This window comes from Leptosomus discolor, chromosome 21 (assembly GCF_034619465.1).
Source record: "Leptosomus discolor isolate bLepDis1 chromosome 21, bLepDis1.hap2, whole genome shotgun sequence".
NCBI lineage: Eukaryota > Metazoa > Chordata > Aves > Leptosomiformes > Leptosomidae > Leptosomus > Leptosomus discolor.
In genome coordinates this window covers 2,263,336-2,284,800 of record NC_141411.1, presented here as the reverse complement: position 1 = coordinate 2,284,800, position 21,465 = coordinate 2,263,336, and the positions used below count along the sequence as shown (strand labels likewise).

The following is a 21,465-nucleotide window of genomic DNA, read 5'->3' as shown; positions in this document are numbered from 1 at the left end:
GCTGCTGCGGGGAGCAGGGTTGGTGCTTGGTGTGTGGGGTTAGGGTGTACGAGCAGACCATGAATATTCATCTTTCTGGCTTTTCAATCCGATTTCGTTTCCTAGAAGCGGACACGAGCCCCATTCAAGAAACCCAGTGCTGGCTCTAGGAACTGGGTGTACTGTGTTCACTGGGACTTGTTGTCCCAGCTCTGGTAAAATCACTGTTTTGGAGCTCAAGATAAGTCCTCTGACGTCTCGTTTTCCGCTTTCCTCTTTCATACTCTCTTTCTATATATGCATTAGTACACACACCCCTGCTTCCTTGTGATAAAGGTTTCACTGGCACGTTTGGGAATCTGTTGTCCAAGAAAGAGAAAGTGGAAATAAGTGCGGCCTTTCTGAAATCAGAGGGTTTTCCTTGAAAGCTCCCGTGTTACTTTGAAGTAGTGCGTTCTTCCCAGGCTGCCTCCAATACACTGCTTTGGACAAATCTCTTCAATTCTTGTTTCCTTCACTGCACTGAACTCCTTTTAAGTTGAATTTGCAAACCTCTGCGAAGGAACTCGTTGCAAAAAAAAAGGTGCTGGGAAAATGAAGAATATTGTTTGTGACTGCATATTTATTATTTTTAAAATTTATTTTATTTTTAGGACCGAAAGAGGGGAATGTTTGGTGTACGTATGTATGAGTAAGAGTAAAGGGGATGAGACGTTAGTAATGGGAGACAAATGTGGGGGTTTGTGTTCTGATTTGTTTTCCCTTTGTTATTGATGTTGCCTCTTCCAGAGGAGAGGAGGAAGCATGCTCCTGGTGAATCACTGCAGGCACACTAGTTTATCTGAATCACAGCCTGTGTCATGTATTTCGTGACCCATTTTTCTTCCCCTGCTCTAACGCAGCCGTGCGGTTTCTCCCCTTGACTGCCAGCAGAAGCTATGAGAAAGAAGAAGAGTGAGCGGCAGGAGATGGTTCAGACCCAACCAAGTAGTCCTAAACCCAACCCGTTTCCCCTGGTAGGATCCCACGTTTCTCTGCTTCTCCCTCAGCTCCCACCCTGGGAGATTTTTTTGCTTCTTTTGGATTAACTCCGATCTGTCATGGGTGGGTAAAGCTTCATTGCCAAGACCTGGACGGCTGCTTAAGTTTCATCAGGGCATTGAAACTGCTGTGGTGGGGTCAGCGGGCGCGATGCTGTCGGGAGGCAGTGCCCCGGAGCGGGTCCGCGGGCAGCCTGGTCCAGGACCAGAGCCTGGAGCTAAACCCGCTCCCTTCGGTGAAGGATGCAGCCCCAGGGACTTCTCTGCAAATCGGCTCCCCTGCAGCGGAGGGGTCACTCTCAGCCTCAGCTGTAGGTTCAGCTGCTGGTATTTTTGTGGGCTGCAAAGCTAAAGTTCTTTGGGCACATGGGAATCTCCTCCGCCGTGAGCGGGCGCTGGTGCGGCGGCAGCAGGGTGCCGGGAGCCCCCCTTCCTTCCTGCCCAGGAGCTGAGCGCTCGTTTCCAAACCTCTCTTATTTTGAGCAATCTGTGGGTCTCCATGAAGTCATTGCAGTTTGACACCCAGAGTGCGCAGAGCGGTTCTCCGTCTTGTGCAATTCCCTCCTCCCTGTTTTGGAACCTGGTTTGTATTTTCTTTTTTTTTTTTTTTTTTTTTTTTGGGTGCGAGCGTAAGCCAGATGTGCCCATTCCACAAAGGAAACTCTGGCCTGCGCACAGATGATACTCCGCTGTGTTTACCTGTATTTCCTTTGCCGTGTCAGAGATCTTGACGGTGCAGTTTCGCTCTGACTCACTCTTGCTTACTGCTGTGGAAATGCATTGACTCTGCAGTACTACAAAGTGGTTGCATGAATGAATAAAGCACCTTTTCCTAAAGAGTGTCAGGGGGACGTGGGTGTATTTCTAAACCTTTAGGAAACAGCTTTCATGTTTGCCAAGAAGGTCATTGCAGGAAGGAAAGTGTGTTACTCAAAAGCCATTCATACACTTTTACCCCACCTCCCACAAGCTGCTGAGAGCTGCGTGTTCGCAAGAAACACTCAGCAGGACAGCAGAACTGTATTTTTGCGGTAAACCAGAGGCATTTAGGTAAATCCTTTTCCCCCACAGCGGGGCATGTGAAAAAGTTTGTCCTGGACATGGTCCTGGGGAACCTGCGCTGGCTGACCCTGTACAAGCAGGATTTGGGCTCAGTGGTCTTCAGAGGTCCCATCCTCTGGAGCAGGGTGGCATCTCACGCTTCCTATCATCTGCCTGTGTGTGTAGCTTATCTTACGCTGGTGAGCTTTTACGTGGGCAAGCTTTTACGTTTTTTTGCCTTCTTGGTCTCTGCCATTGCTTTTGGACAAAGGAACATTGTGTATTTTATGCACTGTCTATTCTAGACACAGCTTGGAGATTCCCCTAGACTTCCAGGCTATTATAATGGCGTGTTTCTTTCTTTCCTTTTCAAAAATTCCCCATTTCTCATCCCTTCAGATTCAGGAGATCTGCTGTCAGTGACGCTCTGGGGGAAGCAGAGACTTGGTGGCCTTTTATTCACCTTGTGTGAAGAGCGGCTTTGAAGCAATAGCATTTGCTCTCTCAGCAGCCCCATCGCTGATGACTAACAGTTCCTGATGGGTGAAGCATCAAGTGGACAGCCTTTTTTTTTTTTTTAAGTCAAGATTTTTCTTTGCTGGCAAGTCATGACGTCGGATTTTTCACTTCTGGAAACCTGCTTTCTAGCACCCTTGTCAAAATTGGCAATGTGACTCATATCGACCTCAACAGGTAAATCCCAAATTACTCTTTGGAAATTTAACCAATGTCATTGTTTTGTCTTGTAATATCTAAGCAACCAGATATATGTTACTAATCATGAATAGAAGACATTATTGTGACCTCTAACGTGATTTCTAATATGACATAGAGAGAGCCTTACATAAGAAGTTCTTAGCAGGTTCAGAACTTCCATTTGATCTAAATTAAGCTGGAATCGTCACATAAAAGCATCAAGTAATGGACACTGCCTCTCATCTGTGGATTCAGTGTTTTAGTGATCAACTTAACTGAGAAATATTTGCACTTTGTTAATTGCGTACATGAAACTCCCAATATTTGGAAGTTTGCTGCAGCCTATGAGGCAGATTGAGAATGACATCCCTGTGTAATATCCTGCCCTGGGATATCAGGGTGTCCTCTGCCAACCTAGAAGACCAAGCTATGCTTTTTTTCCCCCAGGTTACATGCACTTTGCCATTTTAAGCCACTCTGCAATGAGTGTGCGGAGTGGTGGGTGAGGTTGGTGCTGCTGCAACACCCTCTTGGGTCTTCTTATGGTCTTCTAACAAGCCCACTGAAGCAGCACCAGGCCGTCTGCCAGGTAGATGGTGCTGCCCTCGTCCATGTGAGGCTCTTTTCTGCTCCGCAAGGGAGCAGTTACAAATGGAGGTGTTATTACCTTCCTTCTCCTGTCTTTTCTACTGAAATAAGTGGTTGGCAGGGATTTTCTGATGCTCGCAGCCCTGTCCTGTTTCTGACCTTATAGAAACCAGTGAGATCTTGGCACTGGCATTTCAGGGAGTGGGGAGTGTGTGCTCTGAGTGAGCAGGGAGGACGAACAAGGCCTTCTCACACAAGTGTGTTGGCAGGTGAGTTAAGAAGGTAAAAGCATGCAAAAAAACCCCTGAACATATGATCTATTTTGACTTGCCCAAATATCTCTTGCACTGCCTTTTTTTTTTTTTTTTTTTTTTTTTTTTTTTGAGCATCCTACAGGGCAATTTTGAGCAATTCCTGTCTTGAACAGGTCATTTCACGAGTGCTGTTTTGATGAGTTTCTTTTTTCTAATTTTGGTATTACTGGGGTGTGTGGATCTTCTGGAGAACTTTGTTTTGTCATGACTTAGCGTCAACACTCTGACCAATAACACAAATACACGCTATATACAGCTGTGAATGTCATAAGACAGAAACTAGTTATCATGGTTTGAGAAATCCTGGGCTTTCTTTTCCACCCCCCAAAGTGCAGACAAGCACGTGCCGTGGCCGGCAACGCCGCACGTGATGGCGGCTCATCCCCAGGGCTGCCAGGGATGCTGCAGCATCCCCGGTGCTGCCGGGGGATTTCCCCGCGCCCCTGCTGTGGCTTTCTGTCCCGAAATCATCCGTGTGATAAAGCCGTGACCCCTGGGACTCTCCTGCGAGCTGTTCTGCGCAGGCTGAAGCCCAGGCTCTGCGCTTCGGTGCATTACTCAGCCAGAAAAGAAATAGCGATGGCCCTGCAAGGCTGTATTCAAATCTGGCATTTCGGAGGCCCCCCTGAGAAGCCAGGGCAAAGGGAACAAGTTCCGTGATGCGAATTCCCAGAATATTCAGCTCAGAGGGTGCTGCTGACACTGCTGCCCTTTCAGAGAATAACGCATTAAAATAGAATTGTTCAAAGTTGTTTTTTTTTCCTTAGAATTTGTTTATTTTAAGTTGAGGAATTTCTAATTAACAGCCTCAGCACAGGGTGGGCGTCCTGCTGTGCCACGGGTAGGTGGAGGAAGAATAACCTTGTACAACTTCTGTGTAAGCAGAGATTTTTTGATTAAAAAATGATCCATCAGATGTGCTTTTCAGAGGCTTCAGACGGTTTAAAATGTTTTGTTCATAACTTCCTACCTCTGTGCATACAGATCCCCCCTCTCTTTTCTCCTTTTTTGTTTTTTTTCCTGAACAAAGAGAGCAAGTGATGTAACCTGGCTGTTTCTCTCGTGAGGTATCTCAAGATAGAGACCCAAAGGAAACACGAACTTGAGTTACGAAAGCAGTGGAGTCCAGCAAGTGAAAAGCCATTACTGAGATCGCATTGCTCCCGGGGGTATGGCCTGCTTCCCTCCACGGGAGCTGGGGTGTCTGCTCCGCTTCTGCTCAGCACTGGTCTCATTGTGCTTCTTTGGAAATTTGCCTGGGATTCATCTTTTTGTGGAAGTCCAAGGAAGGTTTACTTCAGTAACAGGACCAGGCACCGAAGCTTTTGAGGGCACTAACTGGGAAGTGGAAGATGAATCTGAAGGGTGGAAAACCCCTCTCACTGAAAATGGTGTTTAAAAAAAAGAAGAAAGAAGAAGAAGAAAAAAGATCTGAAGCAAACTTCCTCTGCTAGCTGTCTCCTGCCTGTTGGGAAAGGAGAGCCTGGCAGATCATCGCCCGCTCCTCGGAAGAGCGTGTTGGCTGAAAATACAGAGTCAAATGTAATTGACTCTATATTGTAATCCTTGCAATTTGTATTTATGGCTGAAAGGGGTTTTGCCAGTCACTTTGTGCAGCGGAGAAACGTGCTGCAAGTGACCAAGTCTTCAGATTTCCACCAAGACCAGAGGGCGCTCTGGTTAGCCAAGGGCTGAGCCTGTGTGGCTCTGCCCACGCTGTGGTGGGGAGGCTGGAGTCCTGCGGCCGAGCCGGTGCTCCCCGTGGGTGCCAGCGCAGGGGCATACGGGGGGAGAAACCTGTGGAAAGATTAACCTTGCCTCGTAGCATGATTTTTCAAGAATTTATACTTAGAAGCAAACGGTGCCTGTGATGGATGGCGAAAGAGGCGGCTCTCCCACTGCTGAGGACAATGCAAGGCTCAGGGTGGGACAAACCTTTAGGTGCTTTTGGGATGTGCAGGTCTCAGTAGGGACTTTGTGAACAGGCGTTGTGTTCTGGAGGGGCTGGTGGAACCCCAGGGCAGCTGGTGTGGGGTCTCCCGCTTATCCCGGGGCTGAAACACCTTCTGTGGGCAATCCGGTGCTGCGCATGGCCCCGCTGCAGGGTGCGTTGGCAGCAGCGGTGGCTCTGCCCACACGCCTTCTGGAGAGCACCTTGAATTTAACAGGAGGGCTGCACTCTTCCCTTCCATCTCCTCAAGCCACCCTGTAGAGCTCAAAGGAGAAATCATCCCGATCAGTCCGGGGAAGATTGTCCTCTTACCCTGCAGGTACAGCTCACAGGGGCATCTTTCACCTCCTAAACCCTCCTCTGGTGCCCCAATGGTTTTGCTCCCCGTGACATTTGCTTGGGGCACTGTCTGTCGTGTTGCTCCTCGTTAGGCAAGCCCTAGCTACGTTCGTTAGCCCACCCTCCCGCATGAGCTGGGCCGGGTGGTTGTGCAGCTCCTGTGTGGGGAGGGATACACCTCTGACAGGTCAGCCTGGATGAAAGGAATTACGCAAACAGGAGGTGGGAAAACAGCACAGGAGACTTTCCAATGCTGGCGCCTCGTGCCTGCTCCTGGGGATTTGGTGCCAATTTGCCTGGTTTTTGCTCATTTCCACAGGACGTGTATTATCAAACAAGGTAGGACGTAGGGAAGCCGCGTGGCTGTGACGTGCCAGAAAAAGCCTTTTTTTTTTTTTTGCTGTCCTCACCCTCCCGCCTCTCTCTGCCCTCGAGCTGGGGCTGGAGCAGGCAGAGCTCTCGGCCCTGCCCGCCTTCGGGCTGCTTCCGCATGGGTTCGCACGCATCCAGCGCCAACGAAACCAGCTTTGGCCCCTCACGGTTGTGAAATTGAGACTGATTCAAGTCCTGAGTTAATATGTACTCAAGGCAATATTAACCCAGCCAAAACTGAAACCTGTATTTAAGAGCTGGGTTATGTACAGAATCCACAGCTAATTTACTGAAACATAAGTTTCGGTTTTGGTGAAAGCTAAATCTATGACAGCTCTGGCTATTGGAGTGATTCATTTGCTCCCCAGATAATTCAAAACTTGAGCTGATAGCAGCAATCACTCAGTTTCTCCTCTATTAGGCATCATTTATTTCCTGCACCATCAGCACGTTTTACCCTCCTGGGCAAACCCAGGCGCTGCGGGGGGCAGCCAGCTCGCTCGCTTGCTCAAACCCCAGGCCAAGCTCGGTTTCCTCAAAAATGCCCTGCTTGACTTTTGCTACCGCATCAGTGTTCAGTTCTTCCAAACGTAAGGATGGGAGGAACGGGAGAGCTGGGCGACAGGTACCTGCGTTCCAGCAGACCATGGGCTGGGATCTGCCCTGCGGGGCTGGCCCCAGCGGTGTCGGCGCTGCTGGCAGCGTTGGTCTCGGTGGCAGTGACAGCGGCAGCGTATGGGATGGATGTTTCTCTCCTCTCCTGGGCATCACTGTGATTATTTGAAAAGCCAGGCCGTGCAAAGCTCTTGTCTGAAGCTTTGGAGGAGGAAGTGGGGGAAGTGACAGCAAGAAACAGCCCCAAGCCTAGCAGTGACCTTGCCCGCTGTGCCTCGTGCGTGTCAGTCTTTGTGCTGCTGTTGCTTACCTGGGGGTGCAGGCCTGGATTAGCCCTGATCACTGCGCCCGTGCTACTGTTCTATCCCGTGTGATTATTGTTCTCTTTAAATCTCTACATGCTACAGGCAGCGCCTGGCAGCTGACGCCGTTTTCTTTGACTGTTCATGCTCCCTGTAGAAAAATCCCTGTCCTTTGAATGAGCTGTTTGCTTCAGTTTTGGCTAATTTTATTTTTGTCTCCTCTTTGATTCTCTATCTCGTGTCTCTTTTAGATTGCCCGCTTTCCAAGGTGTAAACTTGCTCTGCCAATAATGTAACCCAGTGTCCACGGGAGCCCACCAGGACTGCAGCAACCTTTGAAGCGTCAAGACGGCTGGTAATGCGAATCACGATGGTAGTGCTAATTGCAAGAGAGAAAAAAGTTTAAAATTAGAAGCGAGTAAACAGAAATATAAATTTTTAAGGGCAGATGCGCATGGGGGCTTCTTGTGGGTTTTAAAAGTGGAAGTTTGATTCGCTTAGATTGTTTTTCATATTCGCTGATCATAGCGCTCTCCCTCAGAAAGGTCTTTCAAGAAGGTTTCATTTCTCTGTGAAGTCTTGGTCCTCCCAGCAGCGCGCAGCCTCGCAGGCCAGCAAGGGTGCTTCAGGCAGCTTGAAACTTTGTACTTCAGCATTTCCTATACACTGGCATGATGTTTGCTTAGAGAAGCCCAATTGCTAATAGGTCAGACGGCCACATCAAAAAACTTCTGAAACCTCCTGGAAAATGAAAAAGCCTCATTCATTAAGCCTGTGTTCAATCTCGCTGGAAGATATGAGTCTTTGAAGCTCGAGCACGTTTGGAGATGGGTTCAAACCTCGGCATGGGCGTTGGGCTTTACACCGTTCTCTCGTGGACGCTTCTGTTCATCTTCAACGGCAGGGCAGTGCTTTGCAGGCAGCTGTACCTCAATTTTTGCCGAATTAGCCAATTTCTTTAACATGGTGGGGAAAAAAAAAGGAAAAAAATTAATCAAAAATCACTCTCTGGCTGGGAAATCTTGCTGAAATGACCACAAGAGAGTGACAGGCACCCAAGGATCGAGCTGCTAAACCTTTCGGATAACTCCTGAGCTATTGCAGTTTTGGGGGGGAAATTTCCTGAGAGCAATTTGATTCTCCAGCCAGTTCCTGAATTGAGCAGGGATGTGTTGAACTCCCCTGGGCTGGTCCCTAGCATCGCACAAAGCTCATGCACTTGCCTGATTTTGAGCACAGCGGCCCTTTGGCTGGACTCACCCCTTTCTGAACACGCACTTTGCAGAGGAACCCCTGGGCACAGAGGCGGCTGCTGAAACCCAAGTGCTGGCCAGTCGAAGGAAAGCGAGCAGGAGCTGCTCTTTAGCTGTGTTATTAAACTGTAAAGACCTGAAATATGCATTTCCCTTTGGGGAAGATGCCATTTATGATAACCAAAATATGAGTTAACATTTTATTAAAACAGGGGAAGCAAGCATCTAACCTTCAACACCCCCCACCCTAGTGACTAAATCAATGGTTTTCTGCAGAACAGATATGTAGGTGTACGAGATCCTCCACCACACTTTTCCTCTTCCACAAAGGTGACTCTTAGAGGGGGGTGGGGAGGGGGGAGTGCACTCTTTTTTTGCGTTTTTCTTTACCCTCTTTGGTGAAATCCTGGCTCGTTGGCAGCGCTGCCATCGATGAGTCATGCAGACGAGTGTCACATCTGCTCCGTGAAGGTGGTGGCTGAGGCAGCATCATTTTCTGTGACATGCAGCCCTGTGCAGCTGGGAGCTGACCATGACCCGGCCAAGGATGGGGTGAGCCCGAGGCACCCATAGCAATGGGGTGATGCTCCCCGGGGAGGTGGCTTTGTCCCCTTTCTGATGAGACATGTGCCTGGGGACACCCTGGGCTGGGCTGTAGGTAACAGAAACAGCCGAAGAGGGACAGTCATGGGCGATGCCCTCAATCAGGATGATTGAGACATCATCTCAGGGTAGGGGACACTCTCCCAGGCTCTCCCGAAATCTTTCATCTCCTCAGTGCTGGGAAAAGAGCTGCTCTGCCCGCAAGGGGAAATCCTAAAGCTGCTGAGAGCCCTGTCCCCTGCGAGCCGCTCAGGAAGAGATCCTGGAAAACAGCCTGAAGTTTTGCTCCCTTGGCTTTGGACAGCTCTTGAGCTTGGCTGAATAAAGGTTGCACTTCATTAAGCTGAGCTGTGCTTAGCCTGCTGCTCCCTAAAAGGCAGTGCTCAGTGTTTGATTTTCAGAATTATTCAGGTGGTTATGGTTAGAAACGTGACTGAGAAGAGGGCACACGATGTACCACATCCATCAGCCGATAACTCCTTGCCAACTTTGTTCCGAGTCATTTGTCGAGTTTACCGAGAAAAACAATTTTTTACTTTTGTCAGCAGCATTGCAGACCTGGGGCTGAGCAAGCGGCAGGGCTGGCGAGCGGGCTCGGTAACCAGCCCCTGGTTTCTGTCAATAATGAGCTACTGATTAAGAGGGAGAAGAGCAGCCAGATTTTTCAGAAGCTGGGAGAAGGTGCTGGCAGCCGCAGAGCTTGTTTCCATCACGAAGAGCGAAGCGCGTTGGTGCAGAAGCTAATGGAAAGAGTGACAACGGGGCGGGTGACACCCATCTGGGTGCTGGTGTGAATCCCTGGGTTTCAAGAGGGCTGTGTCAGATCAGCACTTGTTCGAATGAGATTTGAAATGGGCTCTGGACTGGAGGGCCAGGTGGTTCCGTGGCAATTAAACCTCTGATTTTTAAGGTGCTCGGAACCGCTCAGAGCTGCAGCACAGCACCACTGCTGCAGTCAGTCTTCCCATTTGCACCCAGCTATGATTAGGGTAGGGCTGTCTGACAATTTACACTACTACAAGTGTGCAAGAAATTACAGTAGTGCATAAAAAACAAGTAGAAATGTTTTCTTCTGCCTGTGAGAATGGAATTACATTCCTTTGGCACGGGGTTTGTTGGGCTACAGCATTACCAGGAGAGCTGTAAAATCCTACAAGCATTTTTGTTTCAGGTGGCCAAGTTGGTTTTTGCAGATCTTGTCCTGAAGGATGTCAAGAAGAGTTCCTGAGTTCAGATATTGCTGATAGACTTTGTTACTAAATCGCGATTTTTCTTTTGTTATAATTATTGGAGGCTTTTCTATCATTCACTTGTTTAGTTCTGGGGATCTGTGTACAAACCATCATCAGCCTCACATCCGAAATGCTGGTGTACCTAAACCTGATGTGAAGGGTAAGTAAGGACAAAGAATGGCGAGCCAAGAGTAGTCTGTGAAGCATTATCAGATCTTCTTATAGCATGAAACTGCATTGAAATGCGCTGTTGAAACCTGTACCTTATCACTCTGAAACACTTTACTGGAAACCCAGTGTTAACTTGTGCCTGTGGTCAGTTCTTGACAGCATGGCTCTTTCAGGTCGGAACAGCTCGATTACTTTTTTTTTAAAGAATTTTTTTAGGATAAAACAAAAGCTTTTGGATACTTGAAATATTGAATAAAATTGGGTCAGCTCTGGATCACGCCTAGCAGGACTGCGGCAACCTACGGTAAGCGGCGTGCACAGGGCACGGCTCTCCAGCCCCTGGAGCCCCTGGAGCAGGGCTGGGAGCTGCTGCTGAGTTTCCCCGACATAAGCGGCCGTCGGTGAGTAGGTGTCTCGTCTCCTGTCGTGCTCCTGGGCTCTCCAGGAACCTCTACTTTGTTAGTCATTTCACCAAGCCATTTGTCTGCAGCCGTCTGGTGCTTTCTGCTGTTACTGAGAGGTTTCTGTTACCACAGCAGTGATGCCAGCTCTGCTCGGTGGCAGAGATGCGAACGTGGCCGCCTGCTCGGCGGGGCGAGGCTGAGCATCGGTCCTGGCAGCGGCCGGAGCTGCCGAGAGCCGGAGCAGTCCAAGAGGCTGCTCCGAGGGTTGTTTTCCAGGATGTTCCCTTCGGCCCCGCCGGGCTGCCAGCCCATTTTGTGCCTTTTCGGGTTGTTCTGCTGCAGACGTGAGATGGGCAGGAGCTGTGCTGCTCACCACGCACTTCGCATAAATGATTTCTCAGACAAGCTAATGACCCACGGGGCTCGGTTTTTAAAGCCCTGGCATGGCAGCAGCTGGCTAACAACCCTCTGCGCTGCCTTTGCTTGTCATTTGGGTCGTAAGTACTTTTAGTGTGTCACAATTTGCCTACCATAAAATCCCAAGGGAGAAGCCCTCACCCGTTAGCTGGCGGTTGCCTGGAAGGGTTCCTGGGGAGAGGAGCGCTTCCCTGCTCCCAGCAGGTTCCCCAGCACTGCAGTATGCAAAAGGCTTAATTATCCTGAGAGCATCTGGGGGTGTCAGTTCCCATTTTACTGTCAGAGCTCTTCTGCATCATCACGCTGCTCTGTTTCAGAAATTCCTGTTTCTTCTTTTCCTTCCCAGAGCATACAAAAAAAGGTGTGCTGTTTTATTGAGGATATTTTCATGCTGCTGTAGCTGGAAGGTAGATGAGAGCCTCCCTTAGGCAGGCTGCCAGGGGAAAGCCAGGCCTGGGTGATTCGCTTCCATCAGGACTTGGTCCAACACGCGCCGAGATCCCTGCTGATGCCATCCCATCTGCTCTGAAAAATGAGGGGTTTGGACCCCCCTCCAGGTCCAGCACTTGGGGTACTCAGTCACCATCATCGCACACATCCTTTTTCATTTTTGGTTTTTAAGTCTCCGGGCTGTCTCCACCGCTCTGACGTGGTTATTCTCCTCCTTGCCCTCGCGGTCACTCTGTTGCCTCCACTTTGCGAGTGGTCAGGGACAGGACAGAGAGGCCAAGGGACGCCCGCCCAGGACCACGCAGAGGTCTGTAATGGAGCAAGGCTCTGGACCCCAATAATACACCATTTCGCCTCTGTTCCCGTATCACCCCAGCATCTTTCCTCCACCAGCCTGGCTGCCAGTTTTTAACCCGTGACTGTTTCTTGCCTGCTGGCATTTGGCTGACCTGTCTTGAGCATCAGTTCAGTCATCAAAAGGAAAAAAGAAGAAAAGAAATCCCTTCTTTTCATCCCCAATTTGCATAATTAAGTAAGAACTCATTGCCTTTTCCTCCCGTTTCCTCACCGAGGCTGGGTGTGCACCGGGCTGCCTGGGAACGCTGCCGGGGCCGCTTCCGCTGCTCCAAGCAAAACGTTTGCTTCAATTACAGGCAGCAGCTGGGAGTTGGGGGAGGGCGGCAGAGATTAACAACTTGGGGTGCTGAGGATCCCTCCAACACCTCAGCAAGGATGAATGCAACCTGCTGCAGATTTGGACCTGCCTTTTGGCTGATTTACAGTGTGAAGGCACAGGGGGCATTTGGGGTGGTTTCAGCAATACTGTATGCAACACTATGACTAGCCTGGGCATAAAATCCATTTGCCTAGTCTTCCGCCGATGACGGATATGCGCTCAGGATTGAGCTTGGTTATCAGTAAATTGCTCACCCAGCAAAACTTTACACAACAGCCCTGGCCCACAGGCAGTGGCACACAAGATAGACCTGCGTTGCAACAGACACAGGCTCGGGCTGCTGCTCTCACCCAGAGCATCACGGCTGCGGGATTAGAGGGGTGTATTTGTCACCTCCATGCCCTTTAAATCCATCTGACCTTCCCTCCTGAGTACAGGTAGTCCAAGAAGTTTTTTTAACTGCTCATATTCGTTTGTAGACTGAACTTTGCTGTCTCCAGGGGGGTTACAGAAACAACCGAACTAACCTCAGAGCCGACAGCACAGTGAACCAGCCTGGGTTTTGCACCAGTACTGCCACATCCCTGTGACAGCATGCCCCAGCTGGCGAACCTTGGTTCCTTGAGGACAGTCTGGATTTGAGACATTGGTATGAGAACGTGCCTGGTCTGCTCAAGGACCTTGGCTGCATCGGTTTTGATCAGCAGCTAATGCTTGCGGCAGGGTAACCATAGACTTTGCCGGGAAAGTCTTTGCTGGCGGGTAAAACTTCCCTGCTGCTGCTGGGCTGGTGGACTTTTAAAGGTTTGAGTGACATTTCTGTCTCCTTCTGCAGGGTGATAGTTTTGGACTGTGCATAATGATCACGTCGGTCATCCGTGCTCCTGAAATCCAAGTGACTTCTGGCACCCAGGTGGGAGCTGTGTGGTCCCAAAGCCTTGCCCTCTCGTACCTGCGCAACTCCGGTCTCCAAATAGCAGGGACGTGCCCAGGGAGATAAGTGTGCGCTCACCTGAGGAGCAAGGCTGAGAGCAGGGTTCACTGTACCCAGCGGGGGAAGGACCCACGTGCCGGGACAGTGACGTCTGAGAAAGGTCTTCCAACTTTCTGAGTCACACTACTCGGGCACAATGTCCTCGTGCCAGAAACCCTCCCACCTTCGGGTGTTTGGACCACTGGCATCCCAGGGGGGTGATGCCACTCTGCTTCCCGCATCCCAACACCTCTGTGATGAGCCAGGAATGGCCCCTTTCCAGGAGGGGATTGGCAGCGCATCTCCATGCCAGGGGGAGCCCCTGAGCTTGGCATTTTGGGGATGTAACCCCCATGATGGACCCTCCTTTTGGTCTCATCCTTCTTCCCAAATGAACAATGACATGGCAATGCCAAGACTTCCCGCCTCCGTAGATTATGGAAATACCTGTGGGTGAGAGAGCTGGTCCCTTTCACTAGCTCATTAATTCAGTAAATTACAAAGGGAAATACATGCTGGGAAAAGCAAGAAAAATCCCAAAAGTTAATCCAAGAATTATTTCCTCCCAATACCTGGATAAAAAGGTGTTCTTCAGTGCTCTTCAGGTCAGACACCAGCGAGACAGGTGAACTCACATCAAAGAACAAGGTAAAATACTGATTTTATCCTTTTGCTCTATGTGCTTATACATATCTCCTTGTATTCCTATAATGTCTCTCTGAAAGGTGTTTTTTTCATTAATAACCTTAATGTGCTGACGGAACTTGCATTTGAAGTATGCTATTGCTGAGGAAAAGCATTTTCTTTTCCGATCATACATGGGGATCTGCTGCTTCCAGTCGCAGTTACCTCCTGCTGCTTCTGAGTCAGTAGACTTTTAAAAGTTTAATTTAGCTGTATTGATTTTTCTGATGAAAATTTTTAGAAAAACTTTGTCTATTTACATGCAATCCTTTACTGTTTCGGTTTGTTTTTTGTTTTTTGTTTTTTTTTTCTTCTTTTGTGATCTTCTGTTCGATATTTGCTTTTATTTGATTTTTTCTCTTGCACACGAGGAGTAAAAAAATGGATAAGGGATCATAGTCAGTGTGGGTTTTTATTAATACACATGTACACATACAAGTGCTATATAAAATATCTATATTTTCATAAACATCACAATCATATTATTTAGGGAAGACAGTGAGGCAATGTTGTCTTCCTTGAGCAGGTCTCCCAAGAAGTCGGCTGCACTTGCATCCCGCAGCAGCATGGAGGGATCCCGCTGGCTCCTCTGCCTCTTCTCCATGTCGTGCTGGTTGAATTTGATGCCGACAGCCGGGACTAAAATCTTCCACTTTGGGCCCTGCAGGGTTCCAGTGAGTGTGACTGAGATTAGGTCTGGTTTCACCGCAATTAAAGCCAACATCGTAAGTATTGCTCCGGGCTCTTGTGGAGCTGGGGAAGCTCTTTAGCCAGCTGCTCCTGGAGCCCTGTGGAGCCAGCGTGTACCTCACCATCTCTGTTTTCTCCCAAGCAGCAAGCCAGAGACCGCATCAGGACCCTCAGCATCTTGTCTCACCCCCATTCTCTGCACAAGGTTAAGGTAGGAGTCCTCACCGTGTCTCCGGTTTTTCTCTGAATAATTTTGACCAGCCAGCCCCCAAACACCAGTCATGAGGTGTACCAGCTCAGGGCGTTTGGGGAAGTTCTTCAGTACCGTGACTTCTAAGTTCCTGAGAAACACAGACGCTGGCAGACAGTGCAGGTCAGGGAGGATAAAGTGATGAGGATCACGTATGTGAAAAGAGGTGGGTGTCCCACTGCCAGTCCCTGCACCGGGCTTTCACCATGACTCTCTTTCCAGAAATGGTTGGTAGAGATGATATTTTTTTCTGGTTGCATGTGGTCGTCCAGTTACAGGAGCTTTAGCTGCGGCTCCCCACCACCTCGGCTGGTGGCGGCATAGAGAAGTGAATGAGGATTTGGGTGGAAAGCGACTAAAGAATCCAAAAGCAAGTGAAACATATTATAAATAAGTATTTTGCAGCTGTCTTGCACTCAAAGGCACTAGACGTGGGCCACCGCTTCAGGTCTCAGCCTCTACCACCCAGCTACAAAACTGGCTATGTATTTTATTGACTCGATGAGATTTGCTGAGGATGGATGTCTTGGAAATCAGTCTAAAAATAATTGCCTGTATATGTTATCAACTTACAGCAAGCACCACTGAAAAAGCTTTACATGAGTCAAAACACCCTGCTGTGCTCAGCTGCCGTGCTCGGTGTTAGAGGGGGCTTGCTCTAGCGGGGACAGAAGGACTGGCGACTGCACGGTTAAAGCCCTTTGGCAGACCTTTTAAACATGAAATTTATTCCTTAAGTCTTCAGATAGGTGCTGCATCACCCATCACCTCTTCAGCTTCTACGTGGACAAAGTTTTCAAACACTGCAAGACCGAGGATCCGTATGTCAACCGAAAAATCAGCAGCATAGCCAACTCCTTCCTCAGTGTGAAGAGGAAACTCGGGCAGTGCGTAAGTCTCGGGTATTGCTACAGTTTAGTTTCATCTGTTAGTATTTGGCATATAAACAAACCTAAGTGTTGTTTTGTAAAGTTTCAAAACCTTTATTTACAAAAGTGGTTTTAACAAGAATGCAGAGAAGCATGACGTGAAGAGCACATATGTCTGCTGAGAAATTTTTATACTTGCCCACTCATCAGCCAATTTCCATGTTAGTTCTCAAGAACAATATTTATCCTGTCCCTCTGTCTACCAAAGTAAACTCTGTTCTTAGCTGAAGTCTATTTTAAGGACCTGCAGCCTTTTCCACGGTTTAACAAGGTCTCAGTCCACACAGTAAGTTCCAGCGTAACTGGGAAGCGATCTCTGATTTTTAAAAACGAACTCCCCAGACGAGTGAATTCTCTCTTATTTTTCTAGCATGAGCAAAAAAAGTGCACGTGCGGAGAGGAATCCACCGAGAAATTTAAGCAAATACGTGTGAACTACGAGGCGGTAAGTTGATTACTAAGCCTAGTTACTAACGCAGGTGTTCGGGTTCTCTTTACACTGGGTTGTTCTCACTGTCTTTGCCCACCACTGGCTCCTGCATATCATTTCAGCTGAATGTCACATCTGCAGCAATTAAATCCCTGGGTGAGCTGGACATTCTGCTAGACTGGATGGAGAAATCTCGTTAGAGAGCAGGAGGCATTAACGACCCGCCAGCGGCCGGGGCTAACGAAGCTGCTGGGACGCTGCGCATAGCTGCGGAGGTCGGGAAAACATCGTGCTGTACCCGTGCGGTTTCTCACTGAACGTGGCTGTGGTCAGTCCAGCACGGAGTGTGTCGCTAGCCAGGTGCGCAGGTGAACGCATCAGCAGAGTCTCGCATTAAGATGGAAAGACTGAGTTTGATCAAATCAGCGCAGCACGCGCTTACCTGACTCCTGTCAAAGGATGCTCTCCAAGGGAAAATCTGGAAGGGTTTCTCTTGCTGTAAAACATAAGCTGTGATCGTTTAATAAAAGTATTGCTTAAATTATAACATTTTTGTATAGGGAATGTATGTTCATGAGTGTTGAGTGCCCGCTGGAATGACTCTGGTGTAGTCAACGCTGCAGAGCAGTGCTGGTGAATCTGAGCTCAGTCTGACATGGCTGCTGCCACCGATGGATCTGCCTGAAACAAGGTGCACTGTGTCAGAAATGCTTCCCAGAACAGGTCCTAGCAGGTATGTCAGGCCTTAGAAGTCTGTTTCATTTTGAGATTATATTTGCTGCCTTATCAGTAAAAGACAACTTTCTGTGTAAGATATGTGGTTGCTGAATAGGAAAAGGTTCTTGTGTGTGCTGTGCGATTTACTGACACTCAGAACTAAGTTTTGTGGAAATCTGTTGCAATTCCTGTAAATAAACCCCACTCAAAATTGTGCTGAGTCTGTTTGTCAAAATTCTGAAGAATTATATGGTTCTTGTCGGCGAAACTTTCTGAATTCGCCTTGGTGCCCTTTCATAGCAGATGCTGTCACTCCTGGTAATGCTGGCATCCCAGAGGTGGTGCATCGCTCCTGGCATGACCAAAGTTCAGACCTGAGCGATACTAAATCACCCCAGCTTGTCCCTGAGACCATCTTTATTGTCCATTATGTATAGCTCTGGTCTGTCTTCACCCACTTTGGGCTCTTTTAGCAGCCAGTGACTGCGCACACATCACTGGTACCCACTGGTTCTGCGTGCTCTAAATCCCTTTTCCACTGTGTTTTCCCACAAGGCGTTAATACACGTATCGCTGTAGTATCTGACGATGGCAGAGGCCTAATGTGTTAGTAAATGAACCAAGACCACCCAAGTCATCTCTCCTGCAGCCAGGAGGTGTTATGCACCCCTGGATCAGGGCCCAGGTAAACGCTCCATATTAGCACAGGCCAGAGCAGTCGGCCATTTATGCTCCTGGCAGCACTCTGGACCTAATATTCCAAGTGATAAAGTCTTACTGCTGGGTTCATTAGACATAAGGCTTGAGTAAGACAAGAGGGTAGATCTCTGACTTGGTGGTTTTGCTCTAGGAACTGACTAAGCTGAGCCAGGTGTACGGAAACTCCTGCCAGCTCCGGTGGCCTGAGCCCAACCAGGGTGCTGCGCGCTCTCCCCTGGCTCTGAGCAGCTCTTACTGCTGGACGATTCACACTTGCACAAACCTCTTCTCAGACCTCTGTTCCCATGGCAGAGCCCAACGCTCTCCAGCTCTCCCCTTCTTGCCCACTGGGATGGACGGAGGGCTGGCTGTTCCCAGCTTGGACAATTTTGGGTGATGCTACAGAGGTGACACAGGGAAAGCTTTAGCTGTGGAAGGGGCTCTTGAACAGGATTTTATTACAAAATAAGATCCTTGCATCCTCAAGGAGAACCTAGTTACTGCTCTAGTTTCATCCCCATCCCAGGAAGACCTTGGTCAAGACCTCCGGCAGCACGTCGGCATTGCCGGAGCCTTGCGTCCGTCCAGTGGGCACTGTGCCTTTCATCGGGTGCCAGCAGAATGAAGAGCTGCAGGAGAGGAGGACATTCTTTGCCCCTTCCCTAAAGAGCCCTGACATGCCAGGTTGGTGACCTGGCTGGGTGACCTTACCAATATTTGCCTACAGCATATACGCACGTGCTTTGCGCGGAGCAGGATTTGGTTTTTCCTTTCAAAGGAAAGATCTCCCTGATTGCCCACTAACCTTCCTCAAATATTTGCTTACGCTAGAGGAAAGCCTTTCGAGGCTTTGATTCTTTAAATTTGCTTTCTCACAACTTTTTGCTGTATGACTTTCGCTTGTCCTGGTGCCAGGGCGTGAAGAGGTGAATGCATCTCACCACACTCTGTCAGTGTTTACGAAAGCTGATCTTTCGACACCTTCACCCTTGAAATCAACCATTTAAGAATGGCAGGTGTCTTGCACGTACCATGATTTTCTGTTAAAGAAACACCATTAGGAGTGAAGTGGTGATGCAATGAGACACCACAGCTCATCACTGGTCAGCATGTTTGGCCCACAGTCCAGTGAAGGAGATGGGGCTGCTTGGTGAGGTCCCTGTGGACCTTTCCATTGATTGTGGTGGGCTCTTGAGTGAGAAGTGTGGGGTTTTTGCCACAGCCTCAGCTTACCCTGCCATAATTATCATTATTTATCAGTTTTCATTGATTTTGTATCCTACGCAGAGGGTTGCACGGCTCAATCCACGCATGTTTTACCGCTTTCATGTCAAACTAGGTTTACACTTTCCCATCCACTACAAAGCCCTGCAGTAGCCCAGGGACATACCCCTTTGGGAATGAGGTGCCAGAGGGAAGTGGCAGCGATGGGAAGGAGCAGGAGCCACGGGCAGGCAGCTGCCGGGTCTGAGGGGTGCAGGGTGGCAGGACGCTCAGCCCACGTTTCTCAGCCCTCGCACCTCTCCCGAGAGTTTAGCTCATTCTTGCTGCTCCCAGAGAGGTGCGGGGGGAGCGGGGCTGAGAAAAGGCTGCCGGCGGGCAGGCTGAAGAGGAAGCAGTTTTGCAAAGGGAGAGTGAAAGGGGTTTTCTCCTCTCAGAAATTTCCAAACCTTAGCATTCTTCTGCAGCTTTATGACGGCTCACCCCCAGGGACACCTTCCAAGCGCACGCCTTTCCTATTGCACCAGAATAATTCATTAGCTTCCAGCAACTCTGGGCAGGCACAGACCTGTCCTGGCCCCTCCGCACCTTTTCCGACATCCAAGCCCCTTCCCACGGGGCCGCTGAGGGGACGCAGCCTGGGAGCTGAGGCGGATGAGCCGTAACCTGACGTGTGACGTCCTATCAGTACGGTGGTGACTGTTGCAATGGGGATGTGAGAGCAGCCCTGAAAACACAAATGCGGGGCTGGGAGGGGAAATGCAAATGCCATTGGAGCTGCTGCCCTCCTCCTCACAGCGAGCCGAGCTCATCTCAGCGCTTATTGCGGGGAGGTCCATGACTCAGGAATGATTTGGGGTTTAGCCTTGATGAACACTCGGCGTCTGTGGGCTAACACAAACAGCCAGCACCTCCCTGAGCTACTGTATTGTTTTAATTTTAAAGCGTAGCTAATATTGTGCTAAATAGAAATATACGTGTGGTATTACTGCAACACCGTCAGGTCAGACCCTAGCCAAGGTGATGCTCTTCGTTCTTCGTATTTTACGGCTTGCCATCAGAGCTACACATAACCAACACAGGCTCAGGAACTCGAATTTGTCTCTGAACAGCTCTGGCCCCGCTGGACACCTCCGCACCCCCTCTCTTTGCCAGGCAAGCATCAGCCCAGCCCGTTCCTGGTGTTCAGGGAAAACTGCTTCTCTGCGTTGTCACAACTTCTTTATCATTGCTGCTTCCTACATGGCTTTATCTGTGGGCTATTCAGCTTTCTGTACCCACATCTCACTGACAGACAGCAGTGTCGTGCTGCTGTTTGGAAATCCACGCATCAATAAATTGCTTTTCTCTGTTTAGTCATCCACTTTCAAAAATAAGACCAAGAGACAACATTTAATTACAGCCATCCTCCTTTCCGCCTGGATAAGCATGAAGTCAGCAGGGGAAAATGTGTGAGTGACGTGTGGCTCAGGTTTATTAAGCAAAGGGAGGGTTTTCAAGGCCAGCCTCAGTGGGGTGGCTCCGAGGCAGAGGAGCACGGACTGGGCTCAGTCGGTCTGTCTCCAAGTCAGAAAGGGGAGATTGTTGGTTCAGCTGCTTTGGGGAATTTGGTCTGTGCTATGCAAATGGATACAGCGAACACCGGTGCCTATTGCCCACTCAGCTATATAGGTGGCTAACAGCTTGTCATACTAATTAATGCCATGCTGTGATTAATTCCTGCTGTTGTTGAAAATGCATATGTGAAACGTTACTCAAAACATATCCTGTTTATCTCCATTAATTGTGGGTTTCTTCTACTGTCCTGTGCTGTTTGCAACACCAGGTGTGATGCTGTAGTGCTGCAGTAAAAGGAGGAGAAAACCCTCCCCCGGCAAACGCGCCCTTACTGCGCCTCTTTGGGTGCCCTCTCCCCCTGCCCTCCCATGGACTGCGAGTCCCCATGTCTGCTGAAAGCCAGTGGTATTCTTTATTGCTTGTGCATAAAAACACTTCAGACCACGTCTGGTCTGCAGGTACTGCCCTCTGGATGAGAAAGCTTAAAGGAATAAAAAGCGCGAGACATCGTTCTAGAGGGTTTCCCAGCTGCCTTTGAAAGAAAATGAGATTATTTTGAATGTGCCTCCCGGCCTTTGAGAGCCCTCTGTGTTGGAAGGGCACTGGTGGGGCTGGGGCTGTCAGTGGGCTAAGCAACTCGACCTCCTGCCATTTCCCAGTCTGACCTGCTCGCTCAGACCTGCGCCTCCAGCCCAGCCACCCCGTTTGGCATCAAAGGATTCCTCCTAAATCACTGCTCGAAGCTGAAGTGAAGCAAAAAAAAAAGGTGAAGCTATAGCAAATTGTGGTAGCAAGAAACAGTGCTGCTTGCTGGTGTCTTGTTCTGATCCTCAAGGTAGTTGCCTTTGCTGTTGCCTCTCAGTCCCTCACCC

At 49.2% G+C, this 21,465-nt stretch overlaps 1 protein-coding gene across 1 annotated transcript; it reads left to right on the top strand.

The window, feature by feature from the left end:
• The first annotated feature begins 3,064 nt into the window (after positions 1-3,064).
• Positions 3,065-16,599, top strand: LOC104352262 (interleukin-20-like). Its single transcript, XM_086476739.1, has 8 exons — positions 3,065-3,129; positions 3,204-3,369; positions 13,279-13,391; positions 14,627-14,825; positions 14,936-15,001; positions 15,779-15,931; positions 16,340-16,414; positions 16,522-16,599. Exons 1-8 carry the CDS (start codon positions 3,065-3,067, stop codon positions 16,597-16,599), a joined length of 915 nt encoding a protein of 304 aa, XP_086332865.1.
• Positions 16,600-21,465: the final 4,866 nt, after the last annotated feature.